This window comes from Ranitomeya variabilis, chromosome 4 (genome assembly GCF_051348905.1).
Source record: "Ranitomeya variabilis isolate aRanVar5 chromosome 4, aRanVar5.hap1, whole genome shotgun sequence".
Taxonomy (NCBI): Eukaryota; Metazoa; Chordata; class Amphibia; order Anura; family Dendrobatidae; genus Ranitomeya; species Ranitomeya variabilis.
The window spans coordinates 236495994-236523906 of NC_135235.1; the positions used below are offsets into that span (position 1 = coordinate 236495994).

General features: G+C 41.3%; 1 protein-coding gene across 5 annotated transcripts in view; it reads right to left on the minus strand.

Moving 5' to 3' along the window:
- The window catches only part of PAX7 (paired box 7), a 110479-nt gene that overhangs the window by 38010 nt on the left and 44556 nt on the right, over positions 1–27913 (minus strand). For all 5 annotated transcript variants that reach the window (XM_077260339.1, XM_077260343.1, XM_077260341.1 and 2 more), the window contains exons 5-7: positions 13399–13598; positions 12169–12334; positions 11737–11933 (exon numbers count right to left, since the gene is read on the minus strand). In XM_077260339.1, the coding sequence (XP_077116454.1) occupies positions 11737–11933; positions 12169–12334; positions 13399–13598 (563 nt within the window). The remainder of the gene's footprint in view (positions 1–11736; positions 11934–12168; positions 12335–13398; positions 13599–27913) is intronic.

Genomic DNA, 27913 nt, shown 5'->3' on the forward strand with positions numbered 1-27913 from the left:
TTTTGTGATTTATTTTTTTGCTACTGGGTGTTGAAAACCTTTGCAGGCTCCACTCGCTCTACAAAAAATGTGTTTATAACGAAAAAGAGGGTGTGGGAAATTGGCTCAATGTGGTCATGAGGAGACGTGGGATTTTTGCAATGAGCCCCTGCTATTTTTACGCTATTGATAGAATAGTAACATTCTTTTAAAGAATAATTCACCTATACAATGTAAAGTGTTTGTGCTTATTCTGCAGACACTGAATCTCACACACATATACCATCACTCTGTATCCTCTTCTATACGCAGCATTAGGGGATTATACATGGTCAGGACCTTCTATCTTGTATGTATTCACAAGAAAACTGATAGTTATCTCTTCTTAGGCTTCATTCACACCATTAGCATTTAGTAACTTTTTGATGTTGCGGATTTTCTGCATTATTTTTTCAAAATTATGTAGTGTGAAAACCTCACCAAAAACTCATTGGTGGTAACATAGCCTAAAAGTCATCACAAATCACAACCTTCCAACACCTATTTTGAAAGCATGATGGCATTAGAGATACGAAATTGTGAGATAAGACCTGTAGAAGAGAAGTGTATTTGACGTAGTAATTCATAACCTGCTCCATATAACATCTGCATTCACTATATCCACTCATTATTGAGAAAGTCAGGACTATCAAAACTCTTAATACCCTTAGGTCAGGATTAAGAGCCGCTAAATCTAATTGGATAGGATTACACTGGAGTTTATATAGAGAAAATACATTTTTGTTACAGAGCACAAAAAACCCAAGATCCCTGTAGCTGAAAGTAAACGTCCAACCTGCCCTGCATGCCATAAGCGAGACTTGTAAGCCCAAAGAAGCTTGAAAAGCCACAGGTTGCCCTCAGCTGTACTAAAAGCTTCATCCTCGTCACTTCACTTCAAAGTTTAATCGTTTTGCAGCAAAGAACTTGTTCCCATGAGTCTCATGGCTTGGAATTGACCTAGTGGCTTGGAATTGACCTAGTGGCTTGTGTACCTTCCTAGAAGGAACGAGACCTGCAGGCTCCCTCAGCTTCCGAACAAGAGGATCCTGGGTGTACATTGACATACAAACATGGCTCCATTATTTGGGAAACAAATATCTTCCTTCCAGCTCCTTCCTTGTCAAACACCTTCTTGTTCAGCTTGCTAACTAATCCCCTTATCTGAGCAGAGAGCCGCCGGTGTGAAGGAGCCGGATAAAAGCAGATAGAAAATTAGCAGAATTCCGCCCCTGGCTTCTGCCACATAACAAACACACAAGGGTAAATACATCAGCTGCTGCACAGACGCTTTCCTCTGAGCCTAGTGCTGATCTCTCCTACAGATAACCACTAGAAACACTTTTATTTAGTTTTCTATTTTCTTTATTTTACCCCAAGAACAGAAGATGGGAGATGCTCCAAGTTGATAAGGAGCAGTTATTAAACCTAAGTAAGTGATGAGCTTGACGGAGATAAAACCCTTCCACTACCAAGAAACTAAACAAACAAGTAGCTCTCATCATCGGGAAATCTGTAATGGAAGCTACTCTTATATTGGGCTTTGTTCACATGTCCAGTTGTCATCTGTTTGTAACAGATCCATGTGTTAAAAAATACTGGATCCTTTACAAATTGAGCAAAAAAGAGTGCATAGCCCCTTCATGACTGACTGCTTAATATTAATTTCTATTATATGGTCACAGGGGAAGTATGAAGTGTGGAGTGGGCTCCGCAGTCGAGCCCACACCATGCCAGGGAGATGCTAGCTGTGTTACATAGCCAGTAACTACACCGACTGGAGCAGACTCCGATCATTGCGGTTCAACCATTTTAATGTAGCTGTCGATCTCTGACATTGGGACTTAAATGATGTAAGTGCTATGGGGGAGCCAATGGATTGTTATGGCACCCGGGGACCCTCTGTGGCCACCATAGCTTTCATGTACATCCTGTGAATCCTAGCCTGTGGCTGGACTTCATAGGAGAATGTTATTTTAGCTATATACGGCAACACAGTGGTATATAGTACAAGCAATCAGATGATCATAGGTTCACATCATCTAATTGAACTAAAAAATAAAGTAGAAAATTAAAGAAAAATAAAAGTTTTTAAAACCAGAAAAAAAAAAAAAAATTTGGTACTGCTGTTTCTGTAAGAGTCTCAAAGTATAAAATTAATTAACTCAAACGATAAACACCGTAATGAACAGAAAAAAAGCAAATCACCAGAATTGCTTTGTAGCACCGACCAAAAAAAATTGCAATCAAAACAGATTAATATATCTTATTTACCAAATAAAGGAACAAATAAAAAATGTCAGCTTGCCACACAAAAAAAACAAGTCTTCATACAGCTCCATTGATGGAAAAATCAAAAAGTTCATGTTACTCAGAATATTGTTGACAGTCTGTTTTTTTTTTTTTTTTTTACAAAATTCTGAATTTACTTTCACCACTTAAGGGGATTGTCCAGGACGAAGTGAAAAGTGTGCAGTCAATCTATATGACTACAGATGGCTGAATTGTGACATTATCCAATGCGCACACTGTCACGATTCTCCTGTATTCACATACCCCATTTCTTAATACCGTGTATTGCCACCTCTAACATCAATGACAGCTTGAAGTCTGGTTGGTGGTTGCGGATGAGGTTCTTTATTTTCTCAGATGGTAAAGCTGCCCACTCTTCTTGGCAGAAAGCCTCCAGTTCTTGTAAATTCCTGGGTTGTCTAGCATGAACTGTGTGCTTGAGATCTCCCCAGAGTGACTCAATGATATTGAGGTCAGGAGACTGAGATGGCCACTCCAGAACCTTCACTTTGTTGTGCTGTAGCCAATGACCGGTCAACTTGGCTTTGTGTTTTGGATCGTTGTTATGTTGGAACGTCCAAGTACGTCCCATGCGCAGTTTCCAGGCTTATGAGTGCAAATTTGCCTCCAGTATTTGCTGATAACTTGCTGCATTCATCTTTCCTTCAACTTTGACCAAGTTTCCTGTGCCTTTGTAGCTCACACATCTCCAAAACATCAGTGATCCACCTCCATGCTTTACAGTAGGAATGGTGTTCCTTTCACCATAGGCCTTGTTGACCTCTCTCCAAATGTAACGTTTATGGTTGTGGCCAAAAAGTTCAATTTTGGTCTCATCACTCCAGATTACCTTATTCCAGAAGTTTTTAAGCTGTTTTGCGTATTGTAGGCGAGATACTTTGTGGCATTTGCGCAGTAATGGCTTTTTTCTGGCGACTCGACCATGCAGCCCATTTTTCTTCAAGTACCTCCTTATTGTGCATCAGTTTTCAGAGAGTCCAGTATTTCAGCTGATGTTATTTGTTGGTTTTTCTTTGCATCCTGGACAATTTTCCTGGCAGTTGTGGATGACATTTTTATTGGTCTACCTGACCGTGGTTTTGTTTTTACAGAGCCCCTGATTTTCCATTTGTTAATCACAGTTTGAACGCTGTTGACTGGCATTATCAATTCCTTGGATATCTTTTTGTATCCCTTTCCTGTTTTATACAGTTCAACTACCTTTTCCTGTAGATCCGTTGACAATTCTTTTGCTTTCCTCATGACTCACAATCCAGAAACGTCAGTGGCTGGATGAAAGATGCAAGGGTCTGTCCGGATTCCAGAAATTCCCTCAGCTTTTATACACACACTGATTACAAGCAAACAGGTCACAGGTGAGGATGTTACCTTTAGTAGCCATTCACACCCATTTGTGTCAAGTTCGGTGCATGTTATCAGGCCAAAATCACCAGGGTATGAGAACTTTTGATCAGGGTCATCTGGATGTTTTGGGTTGTCATTATGATTTTATAAGGAGAAAACACAGTAGTCTGACAATAAATGGCTTCACCCAACCACTAACCATGAGTGGAGGAAAAGGTTTGGTGTTATCATTCATATTCTCTGAAAAAAGGCCAATTAAGCAAAAATTCTGCCGGGGAAGGAAACTTTTGAGTACAACTGTATATACGTGTTACGGCTAGAAAATTATGATATGATACACTTGATTATTGTCCAGGTAATTTTTAATAGGTTTAATTAATATATTCCATTAATATGATTTATGCCTAATTGTGATACATTTGGATGCTTTATTCATGAACTAATTTCAGAGAGGGTGAAACATTACCTGGCATGGTTTTTTAGTTAACCTATATCAGCATTTTTTTATGTGGTACTGAACCATTAATGATTGCCTGACATTTTGATAAGTAGCATGGTGTGGCAATTTGTTGGCTTATTATTGCACAATTGTCTGACTGATTTTGGTATGCCTTTAAGAGTCCAGTACGAAGCTGTCGGCTTCTTACTGTTAGGGCATATTAAGGCCTGGTATTGTGAACCTGTGTTCCTCGGATGCTACCTTCTTCGGCAAGGTTAGGGGCAGGTTAGGCCAGTAATAGGGTCACTTTAGCCCCCTCCCCGTTAACATTATTTACAGTACATATCATGGCATAGGCATGATTCTTTGGATGGCCTCTATTTGTATATTTTAATTTATTAGTTGTTTTTGATATTTCTATTTTTAAAGGCTATTATTAAAAGTGATGTTTTAACTTTATATTAGAGTGCTGATTTAGTGAATATACCTGTACACTTTTGCTAGAAGCCATCTCTTCATTCATATAGACATGATTGGGTAAAATAGTCACAACTTTCATGTATAATCCCATCCAGTTCATTAGACTTTTCGGCTTGTCTGAGAACCTGACTGATGCTTAGTAGCTCATTAGTCCGTATTTTGTTCCTGGGAAATGGAGTGCATCCCTGACTTGGTCCCTTTATGACGCCGGTGTCACACACAGGGCTGGGATAGCGGGTAGTAAGTAGGGAATTTATCACTGGCTCACACCTGTCACATCGGCATCTGGAACTAAGTGGAAACACTTGCTGTCAAATGACCCTTCACCTCTAGGAGGTTGGAAGGCCCATCATTACTACTTGTAGGAAGAGAGGTATTACTAGTGTATGTTTTCCCCATCAGCTGCATAAAAGACCAACCACCAACATGTATTAATGAACATGGTAATTTGTGAATTCAGTTCACACACTTAAGCCAGGTAGGTGATTTCTATATTCATACCAATGGCATATGATATTACCGTATAGTCTCCTGGAGCTGGAGACCAACCAAATACATCTGCCTGTTACTGTACATAGTGATGTACATTTCCAGGATCTACTAATCTGCAGTCATGAAGCGTTCAGAAAATTAGCTCAACCCTGGGAAACTCCATTAAGCGAGACAAGAAAATAAAATCAGGATGTCCCACTGCTGTGGACTATGGCTATTAGCACACACTTAATTGCTGCCTGTTTGGCCTGATGTAGTATTTTTGAATGTGGTGGAAATATATTCATGATGCTGATATATGTGCACCAGAACCCCTGGGCACTATCCGCACATGCTCCTAGGCACAGATCTTGTATGCAAGCAGCAGTCAGCCATGTTGGACGGCGGATCCATGCATGTCTGTATTTCTGCTACTTCTGAGCCAGGAGGCTAGTAAAAAGGCGGCCACAGTGAGCTTAGAGATACAGCTTCCGTGTATCATTCCCATACAACATCTCTTGGCTGCTGCCTCTCGTTTAAAGAGACTCTCCTTCATATAGAAACGGAGAGGAGGTATTAAATAAAAAAAATCCCAGGAAGAAAGAGGCTCCCTTATCTCTGGGAGACAGTTGTCAGGAATCACTTTGGCTGAATCGTTTTGTCTCCATGCTGCTTTGCTGTCAAGCCGGCCTCAGGACATGGATCAAAGGAGAGAGACGAGCTCTGCTGACGCTACTGATCCCCTCAGTTCAGAAGAAGCAAGCGACAGAGAGGCTGTGCTCCACATCAAATGCTGGAGAGAGAAAGTGATAGGGATGGAGGGAGGGAACAGGGGGATGCGCAGGGGAGCAGATAACATGAGCGCCGAGTGTGGATGAGGATGCCCAACACTCCAATGGCTTAGGCTCACAAAGTTTTTATTGGACCCATTGACCCATTTTTTTTGTTACTAACTTGCTTTTATTTGCAACTTTTGTGATGCTGACAGGTTAGGCTACTTTCACACTAGCGTTGTTTGCTGCACGTCGCAATGCGTCGTTTTGGAGAAAAAACGCATCCTGCAAAGTTGCCCGCAGGTTGCGTTTTTTCTCCATTGACTTTCATTAGCGATGCATTGCGACAGATTGCCACACGTCGCATCCTTCGTGCGACGGATGCGTCGTGTTTTGGCGGACCGTCGGCACAAAAAAAAGTTCCACGTAACGTTTTTTTTGTGCATCGTGTCCGCCATTTTCGACCGCACATGCGCGGCCGAAACTCCGCCCCCTCCTCCCCGGACATCACAATAGGGCAGCGGATGCTTTAAAAAACTGCATCTGCTGCCCCCGTTGTGATTTTATTTCACAGTATGCGTCAGTACGTCGGCCCGACGCACTGCAACGGGTCCGTACCGACGCTAGTGTGAAAGTAGCCTAAAAATGGTAATAAGGAATTCCCCTTAAACTGGCACAGTCTGGTATTTAGCACACAGTGGACATGTTTACATCTGTCCTCTAGAGAAACCTCTGCGCTATTTTGTTTTTTGTAACAGTCTTTGGCGATTTGATGGATGAACTCTCTGTAGGAAGATGGAACTTGTGCGGCCTAGATAGGTCTTCCAGGGTCTTCTCTGCCGTTATCTTGATAGTATTAAGCCATCGGGTTGCAGGTCTTCCTCTTCGCCTTGCTCCTTCTATTCTTCCAACCATGATGTCCTTCTCCAGTGATTGCTCTCTTCGTATGATGTGTCCACAAGTCCTAGATTGATGATCCTTGCTTCCAGTGACGTCAGGCTTGGCTTGTTCTTGCCATCCATGGTATTGATAGGTATTGATAGCATCCTTCTCCAGCACTATATTTCAAAGACGTTGATTCTTCCTCTGTCTTGTTTCTTTATCGTCCAAGTTTCGCATCCGTATGTTACCACAAAAAAGATGCCACTATGTAGGAGCCGTGTCCTCATCGCCAGTGACATGTTCCTTGATTTGAAGTCTTTGTCCAGTGGCTTCATTGTTGATTTGCCCATAGCGAGTATCCTATTGACTTCCGTTGTTGCAGTGCGATGTAACAGTGGCCTTCTGCACTCTTTGGCTGCACGATGCGTTGCTATCTAGCCCCAGCCTGAAATGGCAACTTTACTCAAAGCCTTATTCAGTTTTGGTTTTATTATAGGATTTGTAGGAGTCTAAAAGGCAGAGATTGATGATACTATGTGACACTAGAGAACTGAATGAGGGACAAAAGGTGAAAAACCTCTTGGTAACTATTTCAAACAGCTTCTCAAATCTCTACTTTATTTTCATGAAGTAGTCAGAGATCTTATAAGGTTTGGCTGAAGATGTCTTTTGTGCATTTTGAAATAAATAAACAGCATATCTTCATTTTATAGCATGTTCACACAGATTTTTCACACTGATTTCAATGTTTATTCCGTGCTGAAATCCAGGGTAAAATCTCCGACTAATTAATGGAAACATTGCTGTCATTTGTAAATTTCCATTGCCTTCCACATGTCCATGGACTGTTCCACAGGGGATTTGAAAAATTGAATTTAATAGGGGAAATGTAATTTATTGAATTGGATTTCCTGTGAATTCCTTGTCAGAAATTTTGGGTGGGGCGAGCCCGACAAGTGTATAATTTTTGGTCTGTTCTTTCCTTATCTGGAACTCTCATTTTTATCAGTACTATAGAATAAAGGTAGGACTAACAGGTGGGCCCTTCGGATTTACTCATTGACTTTTCTATTTGACTTTATGGTGTATATATCTGATTTGTAATTGTAATTCCATTTATCTGGCCAGATTGTCTTTATGTACTACAGGTATGTGGTGTTTTTATACAGGCAAGGTCACCTAATAAATTCGCTATTTAAAATGTGGGTTTTTCCATTTAGTTCCATGCTTTGAAAACCTCAATTTAAGGTATTTTATTTATGTATTGCTTGTATAGCACCGTTACTTCCACAGATTTATAGACCTTATCATTGCTGTGCCCTTTGGGGCTCACAATCTACGTTCTCTATCAGTCCTTAGAGTGTGGGAGAAACCCCACAAACACGGGAAGAACATACAAACTTCTTGCAAATGTTGGTCAATTTTGAATCCAGGAACTCGAGCGCTGCAAGTTCTAACCACTGAGCCACTGTGATGGCTGCTTTCTCATTTATAACAAGATATTTTTTATGCTACGTGATTGTAATAAAGCATCTTAACACATTTACTTGCAGCGTATGGAGAGAATGCATGTCCCCAGGCAGGACGACAGTGTTATAAATTCTCTCCAGCAAGTAAAGGGTATTCTAATGCCATCATGTCAGGTGATTCATTTTGTTCTTACTAGTCCTGCTACAAATGCAGAAGATTTAGACACTTTCTCCACTAATTATTGTAATAAATGTGCAGCATGATGCTGAAGTGTCTGTATGTAATGACTCCGAGCTGTTAATAAACGCTTTTTTTTTTCTAGAGACAAACTTCACACTCAATACAGTATATTTGGCAGTTTTTCTAAGTAAGCAAAAAGCCCAACTAGAAATCTCCCCTCTCTGGGGACACTAGGAAATCCCAGCTCTGGCCTCGGAAAATACAGAGGTTTTCTGTCTTTTTTTCTCATGTGTAAAGGAATGTGCAGCTCTTAATACCCTGACTGACGGCAGCAGGTGGCTTCCCATCACCCAGCATCCCAGATTCCTCCATGTGATGTTAGTGTGGAGTGTAAAACCAGCAATAAAATTCTGGATAGATGCCCACGTCCTGATGCCACAATGTATCGCACCCATCCATACGCAATACCAGCGTTTCCTGAGTGGCAGGCTCTGATGAGTATTGGACCATATCGGACTTTAGGTTTATTCGTTAGACCTTATTCTTGGGCCCTGTTCACACAGGTTTTTTATTAGTTGTGTTGTGATATAAAAACTTCTGTAGCTTGAGGTGTTTTTTTTTTTCTTTTATTCTTTTCCAAACATATACCTATTTAGTGGCCCCTATGGAATAAAAGGCCAGAAAAAAAATCGATACCTTAAGTATTCTGGGTTACGAAAAGCCATTGATCCCCATAACACTACAAAGCAAATGCTGTGAATGCAGACATTAAAAAATGTTACCATATACTTTTTACTATCCATGCTACAAAAATAAAAGTGAGAAGCGTCATTAAAATTTTACTAAAAACTAAAGACTTTACGTTGCACTTTAGAGCAGTCGCTTAACCCTTCCAGCCCTACTTGCATAGTACTACTAGTACCAGCATATGTTTTCAGAGATGACCTGCTTAGAAAAAAAGTTGACATTACTCCCTGCAGTCGACACAATAAGGCAAAAGTTTTTTTGTTTTGTTCCTAGTCATTTCATGCCCTTTCATCTTGGGATAACGCAAGCCAAGAGGAAAGCTAATGAAGGCGACGTCTATATATTAATAGTGGATGAGATTGAGCCCCTTCGGTTTGGGGGAAGTAACACTCGGCGTTGTCTTATCGCACTCTGACCAATCACAGCCCCTCGCAGCAGCACATAACGTCCCTCTGCCCTGTCGTCTCTGTCTGACTACCACTGCCTTATCCACGCAGAGCAGCCGCCAAGGAGCAGGGAGCAGGGTTGACTTTCAGAGAGGGAAAATCCTTAATGCTCACTCCCTCAGCCTCTGTAATGCTAGGATGTCGCCAATCTGCTTTGAGGGATGGAAAGATTAAGAAGAATAAAAAAATTGCAATAAAATATGTGTGAACGAGGGGGTAATTGTGGACAAATGCAGCATTGAAATTCATTTTTCAGCTCTTTTACACACCATTTCAATCTTATTTTCTGCTTGTTAATGAGATCTTGTTGGTCGAGGGTGGGCCGAGCTGCCCAATATCGCTGGGTAATTGCACATAATTTTCTCTTTACCAATGATTTGCATCAGTTTTTTTTTTTTCTAATTTTGTAGTATTTAACACCCCTTGCAGTTCCCCTCCCGCGCCCAGCAAGTCTCATTTTAAATGCCTATTATAAGCGCAGCGCCTTGGAAAAGAAAAGAAGCAGGGCGCGATAGGAAGAAAGGGGGAGAACATAGCAGAGGCCCATGTGATTATCGCCGAGCGCACAACCAGGTTACAACACCACCATGTTATAGATATGCCGAGTCTAATAATCGACAATTGTGATGCTAATGTTCCAGAATTTGTCAACTGCACCTTTTCCTCTATAAAGACAATTACATTGGTGTTTAACACACACGAGACAAACATAAAATCAAGTAATGGATGTTACACGAGCTGTCAACTACTGGAAATCACACTTAATATATTATGGATTATCTCTTTATGTCAGTTCTTCAGCTCTTTGCCATGACGAAGTGAGAGCGCTATGGGCTGGGATACTGTCCATCAGAAGATTAGGATGAAATCGGGGGGAATGAGCGAGAGCAGATCTGTTTGTTTGCGTTTTGTCATTTATATTCCTAAATTGATCTATTTATGGACTGGTAATTATTTCAGCGTCTACGTTTTCCAAGCGTCGATGTAACAAAAATAAGGCTGCGAATGTATCTCCTGTTACAACCTTCACCATTGCCGATATGATGCATTTCTAAGGTTTCACCGCAGCGCAGACTAGACTTTTACAAGGCACTGTGCAAACCCAGTTTTAACCCTGCTTTAGTCTTGTGTGGCCGATATGCCACACAGTGCCGGCAATTAACTACACTAGATTAAATGCATGTCATTCTAGATCAAGACAATGAGATATTGGATATCTAGAATATTTTCCAAGAAAAAAAGGGTGGAAAAAGTGATTTTCTGTTCTTTAATGAGTGTGGAAAGCATGGCCTTAACTCCTGTAGTCCCTAATGTATTCTATCGCATGTAAAAAGCTCAGTATCTGCTACTCCCAGACATATATCTCAGTCCTCACAGTGTCCAATATAATATACAGTGCTCCTGATAATTATTTTCTTTTCCTCCCAGTCTCCAGATTATTAAAGGCTCCCTGTAGTGCCCAATATTTCCCACTCTGCTGTCCCCAACTTGTGTGAGAATACTTACCGTGCCAATATCTTTCCCTTCCTGCACTCTGTAAAATATCCAGGGCTCCCCACAGCGCTCAATATCTTTCGTGTGCAACACTTGCCCTTAATTCAGGATCGTAGGCAAGATATTGTTAACCTAAACGTCCATCATCACATTGCATATTCCATGCACAGGTGGCGATGACTTATCTACATCCTTCACGTGACTCCATATTCAAGTATCTCTTGCTATATACTTCGCAGAGCATCCTGCGCAACCATTAGCGTTTCAGTTTCTGCAAAACTACAACTCCCAACATGCCCTGACTTAAGCATCTCTGCTCTAGATGATGATTAATACAAGTTGCTTATTTTCTCGAGTCATTCAACACTGTGCTAGCTGCTAATAACCCACTGTGCAAAAGTATGTGCACCCTTTTTAAAGCTAATTGCACCATCTATGCAACCATACCAAAAATAGGATATAAAAAAAGTAATATTCTACAGTCTCCAAATATTTATGGGACTAAATGACAAAGCAAGACCCCAAATTATTGTCCTGTTTAACCTTTAACATAATCGGTCATCAAAACCCCTGACTGAGATACAAGAGTCTGGAGTTATAGATGACTAGGGAGCGTACATGTATCACTGCTGCTTTCCAGAACATAAGTCTAAGGATTAATGGATCTACCACTGCTTACCTGTGGGGAGAGGCCGTTACCGACCGGATTCATATGGTTGGACGGTCCTCCCGGGTTGATAAAACTGTCGGAGTAGGTGGAGAAGCTGTGTCTTGCTCCATAAGCGGCTCCTGTGTCTGCGGTTGCAGCAGATAAGCCTCCTTGATGCATCGATGAAGGGGGAAGAGGCTGAGGTCTGTGGAGCGTGCTTCCTCCATCTATGGGTACAGAGACAGGAACGTTGGGTGATATTCCGGATGTGGTGACTGGCCCTTACCCATGATATGATGAGAATGACCCATACATTAGGTACTTTCACCTATGCAGATGTATTACGTGTGGCTATATATATATATAAATATGGGTGTGAAGGAACCCCAGTTAAAGTTCATGAACAAAACAGGTTCACAATCTATTCGACAACACAAAACAGAAGAATAACGGTCTCCTGACCTTGAGAGAGGCTGGCCGTTGGGTACGCCGTCTCAGAGAGCTGGTATGGGGGCAATGCTGGCATTCCTGTGGGGGGAAAGCCACCAGGCAGTAAGTGGTTGAAGGCAGCCAGCTGGTTGGCTCCGGCTTGTTTGCGCCACCTAGCTCTTCGGTTACTGAACCAGACCTGTAGTGGGTAGAGATAAAACCAATAGGATTAGCAAAAAAGAGAATTATTACCTTAATAACCACTGATGCAAATGTATAAATGGTGACATCCAAATTTACTGCAGATTCAAGCTTAAGTTCATCTAGACATGGAGATGAGTAAAATTTTATTAAACTGGGGTCAATTTTATTAAAGTATCTGAAGACATTGCAGTAGGGTGGTCGGCCCGAACATGATGGGAACGCTCTTCAGCTGCCAGGATGTTAGCGTGAGGAATGGGCCAGGAATGCGCCAAACAGCTGCTGCAGGAACACTGGCAGGTTCACCGTCCAAGCTGCCAGAGGCAGGGGGTAATCTGCTCATGTGGAAGAGAAATATGCAAGGCAGTCTTCCCAGAATCCCAGCTGAGAAGGTGATTTCACTTCACAGACCCCTCCGTACGACCTCTGCACCATCGTGGTCCCTGGTGAGCCGCCAATAGTGAACCCATGGGAGTATGATGGCACCATAGAATCACACCAGGGTATCAGAGTGTGATTAGCTCTCACACAATTAGAGAGTTGGCTCATGAGACAAGCACAGATCCTTTACATATCATACACATGCTGTATACTGTTTCTCTTCTGCAGGCTTCCCCTCTCTGGGCCTGTAACCCAATCCATGTACTTCTGTCAGAATAAGCACTTCTAACTACATTTCACTGTCCCCCGTGCTCAATCCCTGCTCACCCCCGTCCTCCAGAGACCCTATTATATTCACAAATCTGTTCACACCCTTCACCCTTTGGATCTCTGTGTACATATCTGACCTGAAGTTACGCCGTCAAATACAGTCTTTGTCAGAGAGTTTCCCACAAGTTGTGCGAGCACCTGCTCTGCATCCACGAACCCTCGCAGGAACAGTGTGCCCAGCAGGTTCGCCTTATTCATGCATTTACATTGGGAGTCATGCTCATTTACATAAAGAATTTTACAGATAAATGCTATCTTTTTATCCATAATTAAAAAAAAACCAAAAACTAATAATAAAGTAGTATCCATTGAATCTGCCGGCAGCAACACCCAAGGACCTGCAATGCATACCTGCACCCTGGCTTCAGTGAGCTTGGTCCGCTGTGCTAGTTCTTCCCTGGTGTATATATCTGGATAATGTGTCCTTTCGAAGGCTTTCTCCAGCTCTTCTAGTTGCTCAGCAGTGAAGGTTGTGCGGCTGCGGCGCTGTTTCCGCTTCAGAGGAAGGTCTGGTTCTGACTCCACATCTGACCCTTCATCCAGACGATTCCCTGATGGGAGAACAACACTGGTTTATTATCATCCCAGGCCTAATATCGTTCTCAAATCCACTCCCTATTCCTTCAGTCAGTAAAGTACAATTACTGTCCACATTTCACCCTCTGCTTGCTGTCATTGAGTACAAACCTTGATTTTTTTCCTATTCAGTTGTCCTGTACTGAAGGCTGCATACACCAGTGCATGTAAAGGCATCGGTGCCTACTGTACGGCTTTCCTGGTCACGTTCTAAGTATCTGAGTATGAACGATAACGTTCTTATTCCCTGACAGTATTTAAAACACAAATTACATTGCAAAAATGCATAATATTTTTTTGGCAATAAAGCCTGTACAGTTGAAGAAATGTGAGAATGTGAATGCTACACACCAAATTGTCTGTGTATGAGGTATACATTTTATTTATTGAAGGAAGTAATGTTCTCATTCTTGTTGCAGGTTACAGCTTCCAAAAACTGCCATCTTCTAATGTCAATTTTGGGAAGACGATTCTGCTTGTAAGAAGTGGACATAAGGCATTGGAAAAGGATATTCTCCTGCCCATCATCCGTATGTTCTCTTGATCCCACGGGCTAAACATGGCAGATACATTGGGATTTGGATTAATTTACCAAAATCAGAAGGATTCAAGTGAGTTAGATCTTGAACGAGACCTCATGTTTGCAAGATTTGAATTATAAATTCCCTAAAAAGCGGAAAAAAAAGAGTTTGCTCTGGATAGCAAACCAAACTGAGCGCCCTCTAGCTGGAGTCAGTGTAACCGCGCACATCTCAAGGTAGAAATGAGTTTTGAAGTAAAGATATTGGAGAACTTGCGTAAAGCCGTTCATCCTTATTACTTCATAATGATGCAATTAACAGCCCCCACCTCCGAACCAATAATGTCCTCAGCTCTGAGCTGCGGACATGTATCCAGATAATCTCTGGAAATGTGCCCACCTGGTCTATATATTTGCTGCTCAGTAATTTCATATAATCCTCTTAGCAGGAAAGGCAACAGAATAAGTGGGGATGTGACCTTATCGTTCTCAGGTTAGCTGACTATTAATGGAAATGTATGAGTCCGGAGGAAATCCGCAGTCTACTCTGGTTTTACCAGTTTAGGAGTCAGAATAAAAGAGAAAGGCATCAAATGCACAGAAGTAACCCAGAAACTTATTTTTTTTTTTACTCCTTCTATATTAGGTTTTGATGTTGCATTTTTTTTATTTTTAGGTGTGATTTTTACTGGGAATTTTTTTTTTTTTAAAGTCGGAATCAAATTCTTTCCATATCATGAATATGGAAGATAGAGCTGCTAGACGGGTTGCAATCCACACTTAATCTCTTGGTGACCTCTGCTTCACTTTGCAAGAGAAGAAACACAAATATTAAGATTCCCAGCTGCTCTTTTCTTTGCAGTTATGACAGGTCCAATGGAGAAAGGGGGGAGATAGGGGTCTGGGGTGGAGCTGTGCCGAAAAACATCCAAATCCTATGCACAGAGACCCCAAACTTGCAAACAGCTGGGCACATATTGTAGCTGCTCCCATACTAATAAATAGAAATGGTCTAAAGTCAGGCAGCAGCCCACGTAAAATCATAAAGGTTGTAAACAATCCTTTAATAAACGAAGGCACAATGTGAGGTACACCAAGACATCCCTACACCCCTCCCCCCCCAAACTTTATTACAGTTTAATGCAGCTTAGAATCCATGGCGTGCAGCAATAGAAGGAAAATGAAGCCAGTAATAGTTTATATGCGTTTTAATCAAGTAATTCGGCCAAAGCAGAATGACACTCCGGGTCGGTGTGGTGCCCTTGAATACCAAACAGACTGGGGAGCAGAGTTCGGAAAATGAAAAAGTGATTTACAGCTCAGCTGGAGTCCACGAAGCTGCAGAGCTGTATTATGGGGGGGCTCCGGAGGCTAGGCTTATTTCTTATTTTTAACCAAAGCTAAACCAGCCAAGTGTGACACAAGAAACATCGAAATCGTACATTTCAGCCCAAACGATGCTTTTCTGGCCAGTCTAGAATCTGTATGGAGAGGCTCCCAAGCCCCAGTCAGGAGTGAAATCTGGTTTTATATTGATTTCAATGGGGATTTTCACTTGATACCGTTGAATCTGACATTCTGGGACAGAAAAGCTTGTGATCTGATCAACTAATGAGGTTTGTGAATATCCCCACACATTCGTAATGGAGTTGGCTTTTATTTCTAAGTCCAATTAGACTGTCATCTCTTAGCTCAGGAATCAGATTATTCTTCGAGGCTACTTTCTGAACTACTTTAACTATTATACCTTAAAGCCCCAGGAATTACATTTCATAGAAGCACAGATTTAAGGACTAAATTCAGTCTGATCCACTGATCGAACCACTTCTCTGACTAGGTCAGGTCGATAGTGTTGGGAGGTATACGATATATAGGGGTTAGGGCGCTACTTTAGAGGGGGGGGTTGGGGTATTCCTGGATTGCTGAGACTTTCTGTGCCCCTGTTTTTTCCCATATAGGAACCTGCTAATGAGTAAAAGTACATTTTCCACCTGCTGTTCCCAGCAGCAAGGATCAGCATACATATGACTTAAAATCTTAGCCTGTGACAATTAACCACATTGTACGCTACAACTAAGGGTACCGTCTCACAGTGGCACTTTGGTCGCTACGACGGCACGATCCGTGACGTTCCAGCGATATACTTACGATCTCGCTGTGTCTGACACGCTACTGCGATCAGGGACCCCGCTGAGAATCGTACGTCGTAGCAGATCGTTTGAAACTTTCTTTCGTCGTCAGATCACCCGCTGTCATCGCTGGATCGTCGTGTGTGACGCCGATCCAGCGATGTGTTCACTTGTAACCAGGGTAAATATTGGGTTACTAAGCGCAGGGCCGCGCTTAGTAACCCGATATTTACCCTGGTTACCATTGTAAAAGTTAAAAAAAAAACCACTACATACTCACCTTCTGATGTCTGTCACGTCCCCCGGTGTCCACAGGGTTACGCGCTGCTGCCCAGAGCTTCCTGCACTGAATGTGTCAGCGCCGGCAATAAAGCAGAGCACAGCGGTGACGTCACCGCTGTGCTCTGCGTAATTGCCGGCGCTGACACATTCAGTGCAGGAAGCTCTGGGCAGCAGCGCGTAACCCTGTGGACACCGGGGGACGTGACAGACATCAGAAGGTGAGTATGTAGTGTTTTTTTTTTTAACTTTTACAATGGTAACCAGGGTAAATATCGGGTTACTAAGCGCGGCCCTGCACTTAGTAACCCGATGTTTACCCTGGTTACCCGGGTGCTGCAGGGGGACTTCGGCATCGTTGAAGACAGTTTCAACGATGCCGAAGTCGTTCCCCTGATCGTTGGTCGCTGGAGAGAGCTGTCTGTGTGACAGCTCCCCAGCGACCACACAACGACTTACCAACGATCACGGCCAGGTCGTATCGCTGGTCGTGATCGTTGGTAAGTCTTTTAGTGTAACGGTACCCTTAGATGTACAGTGGCTTCTGAAAGTATTCAACCCACTCCCCCTTGGCATTTTTCACATTTTGTTACCTCTCATCCTGGAATTTCACAGTTTTTTGTTGTTTTTTTTAGGGTTTGCATCAGTTCATATAGAGAAAATGCCTACAACTGTGAACATTTAGTTTTCTTTTTATTGTGGAGCAAACGACAAATAAGACAAAAAAAATGAAAACTTAAGTGTGCATAACTATTCACCCCCCTAAAGTTAGTACTTTGTAGATCCTCCTTTTGCTGCAGTTACAGCTGCAAGTCACTTTGGATAAATCTCTATGAGCTTTTGCCACATTTTGCCACTGGGATTTTTGCCCATTCCTCAAGGCAAAACTGCTTCAGCTCCTTCAAGTTAGATGGTTTTGTCTGGTGAACAGCAATTCAAGTCTGACCACAGATTCATTGGATTACACGTTTCACCTTAACCCCCTTTTGAGTGTTACAAACTCAAAACGAGCCTTCCAGTTTTCGTGTAATTAAAGGCCACCTCTATGGAGTGTACGGCTTATTGTGGTTGTATGAAGAGATACTCAAGTCTCTGCTTGGGAACTCTGCAGCTCCTTCAGGGTTACCTGTGGTCTCTGTGCTGCCCCTCTGAATAATGCCCTCCTTGCCCAGGCTGAGAGTTTTGGTGGGCACCTTCTCTTGGCAGGGTTGTTGTGGTACCATGTTCTTTCCATTTGATGATAATGGATTTGATGGTGCTCTGGGGGATCATCAGAGATTGGGATAGCTTTTATAACCCTGACTTGTACTTCTCAACAACTTTGTCCCTGACTTGTTTGGAGATCTCCTTGGTCTTCATGGTGTTGTTTGGAGATCTCATTGGTCGTCTTCTTTATTTTTTTTATATAGCGCTAACATATTCCGCAGCGCTTTACAGTTTGCACACATTATCATCGCTGTCCCTGATGGGGCTCACAATCTAGAATCCCTATCAGTATGTTTTTGGAATGTGGGAGGAAACCGGAGAACCCGGAGGAAACCCACGCAAACACGGGGAGAACATACAAACTCCTTGCAGATGTTGTCCTTGGTGGGATTTGAACCCAGGACCCCAGCGCCGCAAGGCTGCAGTGCTATCCACTGGGTTGAGATCTCCTTGGTCTTCATGGTGTTTGGAATTCTCCTTGGTAGTCATGGTGTTGTTTGGAGATCTCCTTGGTCTTCTTGGTGTTGTTTGGAGATCTCCTTTGTCTTCATGGTGGTGATTGGAGATCTCCTTGATTTTTCTGGTGTTGTTTGGAAATCTCCTTGGTCTTCTTGGTGTTTGGAGATCTCCTTGGGTCTTCTTGGTGTTGTTTGGAGATCTCCTTTGTCTTAATGGTGGTGTTTGGAGATCTCCTTGGTTTTCCTGGTGGTGTTTGGAGATCTCCTTGGTCTTCATGGTGGTGTTTGGAGTTCTCCTTGGTTTTCCTGGTGGTGTTTGGAGTTCTCCTTGGTCTTCATGGTGGGGTTTGGTCAATGGTGCCTCTTGTTAATGGTGTTGCAGCCTCTGTGACCTTTCAGAAATAGTAAAGTTTATATACTGACAGACATGCGACACTTAGATTGAACACAGGGGGACGTTCTGTCACTAAGCATGGGACTTATGAAGGGAATTGCTTGCACCAGAAATTTTTAGGGACTTCATAGCAGTAGAGGTGAATTCATATGCACATTACAATTTTAGTTATTTGATACCATAAATTTAATTACTGCCTATATTTTTCTCACTTCACTTCACCAACTTAGACTATTTAGTGCTGATGCATTATACACAAAGTAATCACACAAATATTTACACACAGGTTGTAATGTAACAAAATGGGTGCAAAGCCAAGAGGGGTGAATACTTGAGCAAGCCACTGTAGCAAGTATTATTCCTGTTCATGAGGTGTTCATTATGATGGTGTGATGATATATACTGATAGGTTAGAGATTAAGAGATGGCTCCCTTCTTTATATTATGTGAACGAAGTGCTCGACCTAAGAACTGCACAGTGCAAAAAAAAAAAAAAATGGTCACACAGGAGGCAGTTGCTATAACTTTAGCAAAAATGTCTTCCTGGCTAAGCCAGAATAGTTGCTACAAGGCTGATACTTTTACACATGGAGTACATGACTGTTTCTGGATTTTCTTTTTTAGGTGAACTTGTGTAGGACGTCCTAGGGTTCAAGCCTAATATGTGAGTGTTAACAGTCCGTCCATGAGGCGATTTTCTTCTAACGTCTATGGGAAGCTTAAGAGTTTATTTTCTGCCTTAGATAAGGAGTGAATGGTAAGGGAGAGTGAAGACGCTGAATGACAGCAACTTTGGGGGGAGCCGGGCATCTTTGGGCTTTTTCTGAAGCATGTCCAACGCTGTGAGATGTCTTTTATTGTCTCACCTTGCATGAAACTCTGGACTTTTTTTTAGTGGTCAATCTTTCAGAGGAGGCTAAGGCTGCACCTTAGGGGGTCTTTACTACTGAATGTCTCAGTGACAGCCCTGAACAGCCCAATGTGATATCAATAAAACCAGACGTGTGAACACTGCCTTGCTGCTGCTAAGGATGGTGCGCCCTGCATATTAATACCTACAGCCTTGGGGGGTGGAATTGAAGCAGGAGGGGGCTTCTGGGATGGGGCAATAGACAAATGATCACTTTAGGATCCTCAGCAGTTGTTGTGTTTTTACCCTTTCAGTGCTGTGATGAATAGACACTATAAAGAGTCATCACCAACCAAAGGGGGTGCAGTGTGGATGCAAAAAGCAGGGCGGGAAGGTGAAGGGGCCAAGTGCAGGACCAGGGCTGAGGATATATAATGTGGAACCATGAGTGGGGTCTTATAATTTTACTTTAATATAATTTGACTTTATAACCTGAAATTATAATGACGTATTTGATTTATCAGAGCAGATATGCTGATATTTCAGAGTAATTACACAGGCAAAGAAATAAAGAAACAGACGTACTTTCTCAAATGGGTTGTAGAGGCTTATAGTGATGACTTATCCATCGTTATCGGGTTGGCGAGGGGTCTAACACCTGTCACTTCCACCAATCAGACGTTCTATGCTCTGATTGTGAATGGACCAAACCGCTCATATCCATACACTGTTTAGTGGCTGCCTTCATGTACCCGCTGTCCAGGTCCTATTGAAGTGACTAGGAGCTGCAGAACGGCCACTACACACTGTATGGAACTGTATTGTTTTTCTCCTTTTATTATTTATATCCAGCCAGTGCGATCAGAGCTGAAAACTTATGGTTGATGGGGGTGCCGGGTGTCTGATATCCATGATCTGATATTGATGACCTATCCTAAGCACAAGTTATCAATATGATAAGTCTTGAGAACCTCTTCAGACCCAACATAAGAATAAAGAATAAATAAACATAATCTATTATGGGTGGGTACCTTAAAGACGAGAAGTGATTACAAGCTGAATTAAAAATAAATATCATTATTAAATAACATTAGCTTTATAAAAAACATTTAAAAAGACAGGACAAATTGGGCGTGAAGGGAAGACAGCAGCCCCACATTGCCACTGAACGCTGCACCATTGTCCTCCAGGTGCAAGCAACTCTTGTGTATATAATATATATACCGTATATATATATATAAAGTTAAATACTTGTGAAACTATGCCGCCATATGGAGTGTTCATGCAAGTGTGAATTTCAGGCAATATTGGAAGAAAATTATTTTTAAAGGGGACTGTACCATTTCCACCTCCTATGAACCAACCCCTATAATCCCTTTGTCAACAATTGACAGCATTAACCACACTGCTCTGAAATCACCATTTAGGTATACTTTTACCCCAATTCGGAGTATTTTGATACACTGGGGTTCCTAATATTGTCCTCTTTTTAGCAGTGTCTGTGTAATATCTCAATTATACCCTTTTTCCTCACTTTATTATTTTTCTCTCCCCACTTTACCAACTGTTGATTTCTCCCTTCCCCATTGGAGGCCAAATTGTCCTGTCTTTTTAAATGTTTCTTATAAAGTTAATTAAGATATTTATTTGTAATTCAGCTTGTAATCACTTCTTATCTTTATGGTACCGACCCATAATAGATTATGTTTATTTATGATTTTTTTAAAGTGTTCAAAGCCTCACATCTAGGACTATGGTAATGGCCAACATTAGAATAGGCTACACAGGCAGAAGCTAGCGTTATCACAGTGGTGCACGCTCGGTGATATATTTGTTGTATTGTAGTCTTTTTCTTTCTTTACACCTCTTACTTTACAACAATATTTTGCACCAAAATAATGGTAGATGATGCTAGAAAATCTGATGTGTTGTAAGACTCCTCTTAGTCTTGCCCCATCTTCTAAACTTGTCCTAGTACGGCCTGCGATGTACAGTTTGGCCGCAGGTCTCCTATGCAGAGCGTGGCAGCCTCAATGACATATCGTAGGCTCAGGAGACTCACTGCCAGTCCATACATCACGGACCGTGCCGTGTTTCACAGAGTGAGGCTTGAAGCAAATAATAAATCTGGAGCACAGTACATTTGGATAAATCTCCAAAATGTAAAAAAAAAACAGTAATTTGTTGTGCAACTATCTGCAGAGGCCTTGTTACCATGTATCAGACCATCCAGTGTTTTCTCCTCCTGCACTGTTTGCTTTATAACAAAGTAATGCCGCATCTGATCCCATGAAATCCTGTGGGATTCTTCCTGATGCCGGATTGATTCATAGATGTTGTTTTGCAGGACTCTATGTCCTTATGTGACCCGGACTTATGATCCCATTCACTTCTTTCTCTTATCCGTTTAATCGAGTACGACTCTCGGTCATTCTATACATCTATCTATATTCTGTATCTAGTCTATCGCATACTGCAGTTTACAATTACTCAGAAGTTGTCTGACTTAGTGATTTTATTTTCAAGCTTCTTGTGGAATAGTTTTTTTCACCAGTTCCCCTGGAAGAAAAGAGTGCCAGCAGATGAAACAAAAATCTAATGATTGCCACCTCAGGGGTTGATAGCGAAATAAACTCCTGCCTTGTAAAAAAAAATTCTACCTTATACCTGCTGCACAGATTTCCCTCCTCCTGTAGTTTCGGGGAGGAATTCATAAAAAGAGGTGGAAGACTGCAGGAATCGGAGCCCCGAGTCATTTCATGCAAGTGTTCTCGGATTCCTGCTGGCGATGATGTGCAGCCCCAGGGGTAATAGCGGACCCTGTAATCTCTGCCCACCCTGTGACCTGTCCTGCTTGATTTAGGAACATCGGGGATGTCATTGACCACTTTGTGCTACTTGCTGTAGCTATGGTCAATGCGCCATTGCATATCAATAGTATTGTCTGATTTGTAGTGCTGGGTGATGTATGCAGCATAATCTGTTCAAAATGGAATCATCTTTAGAGCACTATGATCATTTAGATGCATTGACGTTTAGTTCTTAAATAGTTATGGCAAAGATATTTGCAAACTCTCCTTTATCTTCATGCCATCTTAGACTCAATCCGCCTGGCCCACCGCCTTGAGCTGAAGATTTTGGCCACCTAGCCCTCAAACCAAGCCGCTTTGCTCTCACTGGAAGATGGTGGAGAAAATGGGACAAATTTCTGATTCGTAACACTCTGAGAACGTGTTTATTGTCATTGTTTAAGTGCAAATGTATAAATACAGCAATGCGAAGATTCCAGGCCGCAGCCGATGAAAGGCAGAAAATAAGAAATTTTCTGGCCGTAAGTGGCATAGGCTAATGGTGATTTTTGAGGCATTGGACCATGGAAGTTACTTAGCACATTGATTACTGTGAAACTGGGCAAGAGGCTTATTTCTTAATTACTGTTACACATTGTGTCAAGCTAACTCTCAGGCACTCTCCCAGCAGCAGAGATAGCCAAGACATTATAAAAGACAGCCAGGCTACGTGTGTGAAATGGACCCATCATGGCCGACGACAGAGACAATGCCAAAACTGCACAGATTGTAGCTACCGGTGACCACCAGTGCACGGACACATATTATTTGGCATCCCTTCTCAAACACGTGGCAAAAAAAAACACATTACAGATCGTCTCTTGTATGTTGAGCAATGCACAATTTAGTGATGAAATCCCACAGACTGATCCAATTCTTTCCGGTTGAGAACTCCCATTTCCTTTAAACAATGTCACAAGTTTTGCAAAGAACTTTTATGTAAAAGCTATGGGGCAAAATGCAGATCCGCAAATGGAAAATTCCTGTTTTTAATAGAAGCAGTTCATTTTCCAGCAGATTTGTAGTGGTGAGGGAAGTGCAGGGGTGCTGCTCCCAGTGATCGCCCCACTTCTTCCAGGCGGCTGGCTGCTGTCCCAGAATCAGGTTATGTACACTTAGCTGATGCCTGCAGAGGACTGGACCAACTCCAGTATACTGTGGAAGAAAAGAAAACTAGAAGGTCGGAATCGAGTACAGCGAATAAATTGCAAACAAATGGTCATTATTTCCGGCCACTTTTGTCTTTTAGTCAATTCCTACTATCCAACATCTGCTGATGTTCTTGACAGTGGTCAGGTTTTCTACCTTCTGTGGTTTAACTTTACACCACCCCAACTTTCAGCATGACAAAGCAATTAAATCACGCGCCTGGATTCTTGCCTAATTAAATATGACTTTTTGGGGAATTGCAATGACCTGTGTCAGAGAAGAAAGTTTACAGTAAAATTCTTTTAATCTGGCATTAGTGGAGATTGATGTCTGCCTGATCATGAATTGCTCTGGATTATTGGATAGTTTTAGACTAGAATGACAAACTTACAAATCAAGGTAAAGAAACTCCAAAAAGACAACACAAGAAGGATCACTTTCTGATCTTGTGAAATTATGAAGGTGGGAACCAGAGTATCTGAATTTCTGGATACCAATTCCTGTATGGTTTTTCACTGATATAGTATGTATGTTGTACTGGTCTTTAATGTCCAGAGAGCATGAAAATAAGAAAATAAATGGTAATAAACCCTTCGAGATTCACGGTCAGGTACGTTTTGGCTGCCTAGCCCGTGTGCATTAAATTCTGTTTTCAAAAACTTATCCATCAATAAAGCGTCATGATTGCTTAATGTTGGCAAAAATCTCTTTCCTTCTTAGAATACATTGTGACATGAAATGGTTTACATTATTTGTAAAATTCAGGCTTGTCATTTAAAACATGTTCCATTTCTTTTGTCATTTCGCTTTCATTAGCCGTAGCGTCTCACATCACAAATCCGGGTCAATAAACAATCTATATTCTCACCGGGAGAAACAAGCCGATGATTTACCATACACAGCGCTACCACGTGATGAACTGAAATACATACAATCTCCAAAATCCTCTCATCTGTTCCGCACTGTCACCTTCTGGAAGTCATATTCTATAGAGATGGAGGCTATATGGACTCGCAAAGGGGCAACACGCACCGCCTTTCTGGGACTGCAGCCCAAACAGGTGGCAAATACATGCAAGGGTCCATTCACATGGAAGAAAAATGCAATAAAATCTGCAGTGGTTCCTACACATTCCTAAAAAGTTAAGGTCATGTCTGATGTAAGATCAGTAGACCAGACTGGGCAAACCAAGGCCATACGTGCCGAATGTATATGTACCCTGCGCTACTATTGTTAACATGCCCTGTAAAAATTGAGCCTCTGCTTATAATAAAGCCATATGCACACACAGGCTTCGACTCATCATTGTCATTGCGCTTTATTTCTGGAGTAAAACTGGTTCTACGTGACATTTTTTTGTTTATGACCTATTAATTATTTAATGTGCACTTTTTTAAGGTAACTTTACTTAGTTTGTCTGTTATTCTTGACCTCCTTATTCAGATTTTTAGTTTAATTTGACTTTTCGAAATATTGCAGATTTCTTGTGCAATTGTACCCTACTTTGTACTGGAGTACAAACTCTGTCTAAATTTATTTTTGTGCTTTCGACAAGTAACGTGTAACATGTTAAAAAAATATTTAAAAAAAAACCAAAAACAAAATAAGATAATCCTTGTTTTTGCACAAAATTTGTTTTAAAGAATTTGACTCTAAAAATGGTAACTAATAGAAGTGAAAAAAAGTCACTTTTAAAAACTACAAATGATGAAATGGGGTCAAAGAAGCTCACATATTTTACATGGCGCTGCCCAATAAAATAAGAATAATCTGCTTGTGGCAACTTCTGTTTTTTGCTGTATAATATGTAATAAATGCTAATTGTTAAGATTTTTTTCTACTTAGTTAAAAGATACAACATAAGATTTTTGTTGTTATTCAGGATGGAAGATATATTTGATATTAACCAAGGGAATGATTTGATTCGGCTTATGACGGAGAGCTGCAGTCATCACTGACTAAGTGTTTTCGCTGATGAGTAAGTGAATAGTCAGAATCCCATCGAGGCCAGAATCAAATGAATATTGCAATCAGTCATAGACCCCACTTTATATCATTTTATTCCTGAGAGGAAGAGGTGGAAGGTTATTTGCTATAAATACAGGGGCGATCCTCTCTGACTGCCCCGGGCTGACATTCTTGTTCCCTCTTATATATTACATGTGCTCAGAGGGTCTCTAAAGCCCCAGTCAGTGTGTAAGGTCAGGCTGGTAGATAGCCTCATCTGTCTCAGGAGATTCTCTCATTTCCTTAACCTTTTAGGGAAGCTTTCATTCAGCCTCCGTAGTAGACAGGGCTGTAATTACAATACACCGGCATCATCCGTATTAACAGCTGTAGACAGTAGGTAAGAAATAATGGGCTATAAGGCATTTTGGATGCTTCTAGAAAGAAAAATATGGGACTTTTTTCTGCATTTTTTCCTAAGAAATGCAGTAGCCAAATGTTACATGAAAGTCAATAGTGACACATAAAGTCATTATATACAGTCATGGCCGAAAGTGTAAAATTAAGTATTTCTCATAGAAAATTATTGCAGTAAAAGGTATTGTTAAACATATTGATTTCCTTTGCTTGTATTGGAACAACAAAAAATAGATAAAAAGGCAAATTGGACATAATTTTACACAAAACCCTAGAAATGGGCCTAACAAAATTGTTGGCACCTTTCCAAAATGTTGGTACTCAACTTTGTTTCGAGCTTTTTGGTAAAACACATCATTCTACTCTTTACCGAAAATGGAATGAGGCTTACAAAGAAAAGAACATAGTACCTACAGTCAAACATGGTAGAGGCTCAAAGATGTTTTGGAGTTGTTTTATTGCCTCTGGCACTTAGTGCCTTGACTGTGGGCAAGGTATAATGAAATCTGAATATCACAAAAGGATTTGGGGTGGCAATGTAGTGTTCAGTATCAGAGAGCTGGGTTTGTGTTCTAGGTCATGGGTGTTTCAGCAGGACAATGACCCCAAACATACTTTTTTCATTAATTTAGTTTTTTTAGATTGATCAAATCTCATAGGACAAAATTACACATTGGTGTGCAGCACCGGTAAATTATAGATCAAGAGAAAAAAAGAAAATGTGTATTTAAAATTGAACTTTTATTACATATAATTTTAAAATGTTAAATATTTGCAATTTACACACATACATCCAATGTAGATGTATATTGGGTCACAAAGTGGTATTGAATGTGACCCACTGATTCCTGGTAAATGTGGGAAAATTAATTTGAATTTATTGGGATTCTTGACTATTGTCCCTATAAATTAGTAGTCAGATTGCTCTCATATTAATTATGCCAGAACTTCTGACAAATTGGTAAAGGCAAGTGTTAGTATTATTCATGCCTGTTTTCATATGTATGTATCATTAAAGGCACGAGCACTGTGCACCAGAATTGAATTTAAATAGTAGATTACTGCTAATTACGGCACCTGTGGTTAGACATTGCGGTTGTATCTTGTGTCTGCAACTCTTAACAAATGTGTGCTTATAGTTAATCACCACTTGAAAACCGCTATGAGTTATTGTAACATGCGTCAACAGTGGGTCACGCTGATGTTATTGCATGATTTCTCCCCATCAGATGTTATTGTAAGCGGTGTACGTGTAGTGGGGATGATCGCCGCTAGAGAGCCACTGTGCCTAATATCCCTATGGCAGTCTGTTTTGACTTTCCCACGTATTATCAAACTTACCAGGACATGTGTCCCAACGCTCGTTTCGCCAGTATACCAGCATTTTCTAAGGACGATTGTGCCAGCCGCAGGCTTAACTATAAGCACACATTTGTTAAGAATATGTTCTTATACCATTTACCAGGAATCGGTGGGCCACATCCAATACAACTTTGTGACCCAATGTACATCCACACTGGATGTATGTACGTTAATTGCAAATTTTTAAAATTATATGTAATAAAGGTTAAATTTTAATTACACGTTTCCTTTTTTTCTCTTGAACTTGATCTATACTTTTTCAAGAAGCCCCCAGAAATGGATGGAAACAAAGCGCTGGAGAGTTCTGAAGTGGCAGCAGTGAGTCCGGATCTAAATCCCATTGATTCCCTGTGGAGAGATCTGAAAATTGCTGTTGGGAGAAGAAGCCTTCACATACGAGACCGGGAGCATTTAGTCCGTAATTCCAGGTGAGAGGTGGAAGAAACTTGTAGATGGTCATAGAATGGTAGGGTTGGAAGGGACCTCCTAGGTCATATGGTTATAGAAGGCGATTGATTGCAGTTATTTTTTTCCAAAGGGTGCAACCAAATATTAAGGTGTGGGTGCCACAATTTTGTCTTGCCCATTTTGGGAGTTTTGTGTAAAATTATGTCCAATTTGCCTTTTTTTCTCTATTTTATTTTGTGTTGTTCCAATACACGCAAAGGAAATAAACATGTATAACAAAATGTGTAATTGCAATAATTTTCTGTAAGAATTCCGAGGGTGC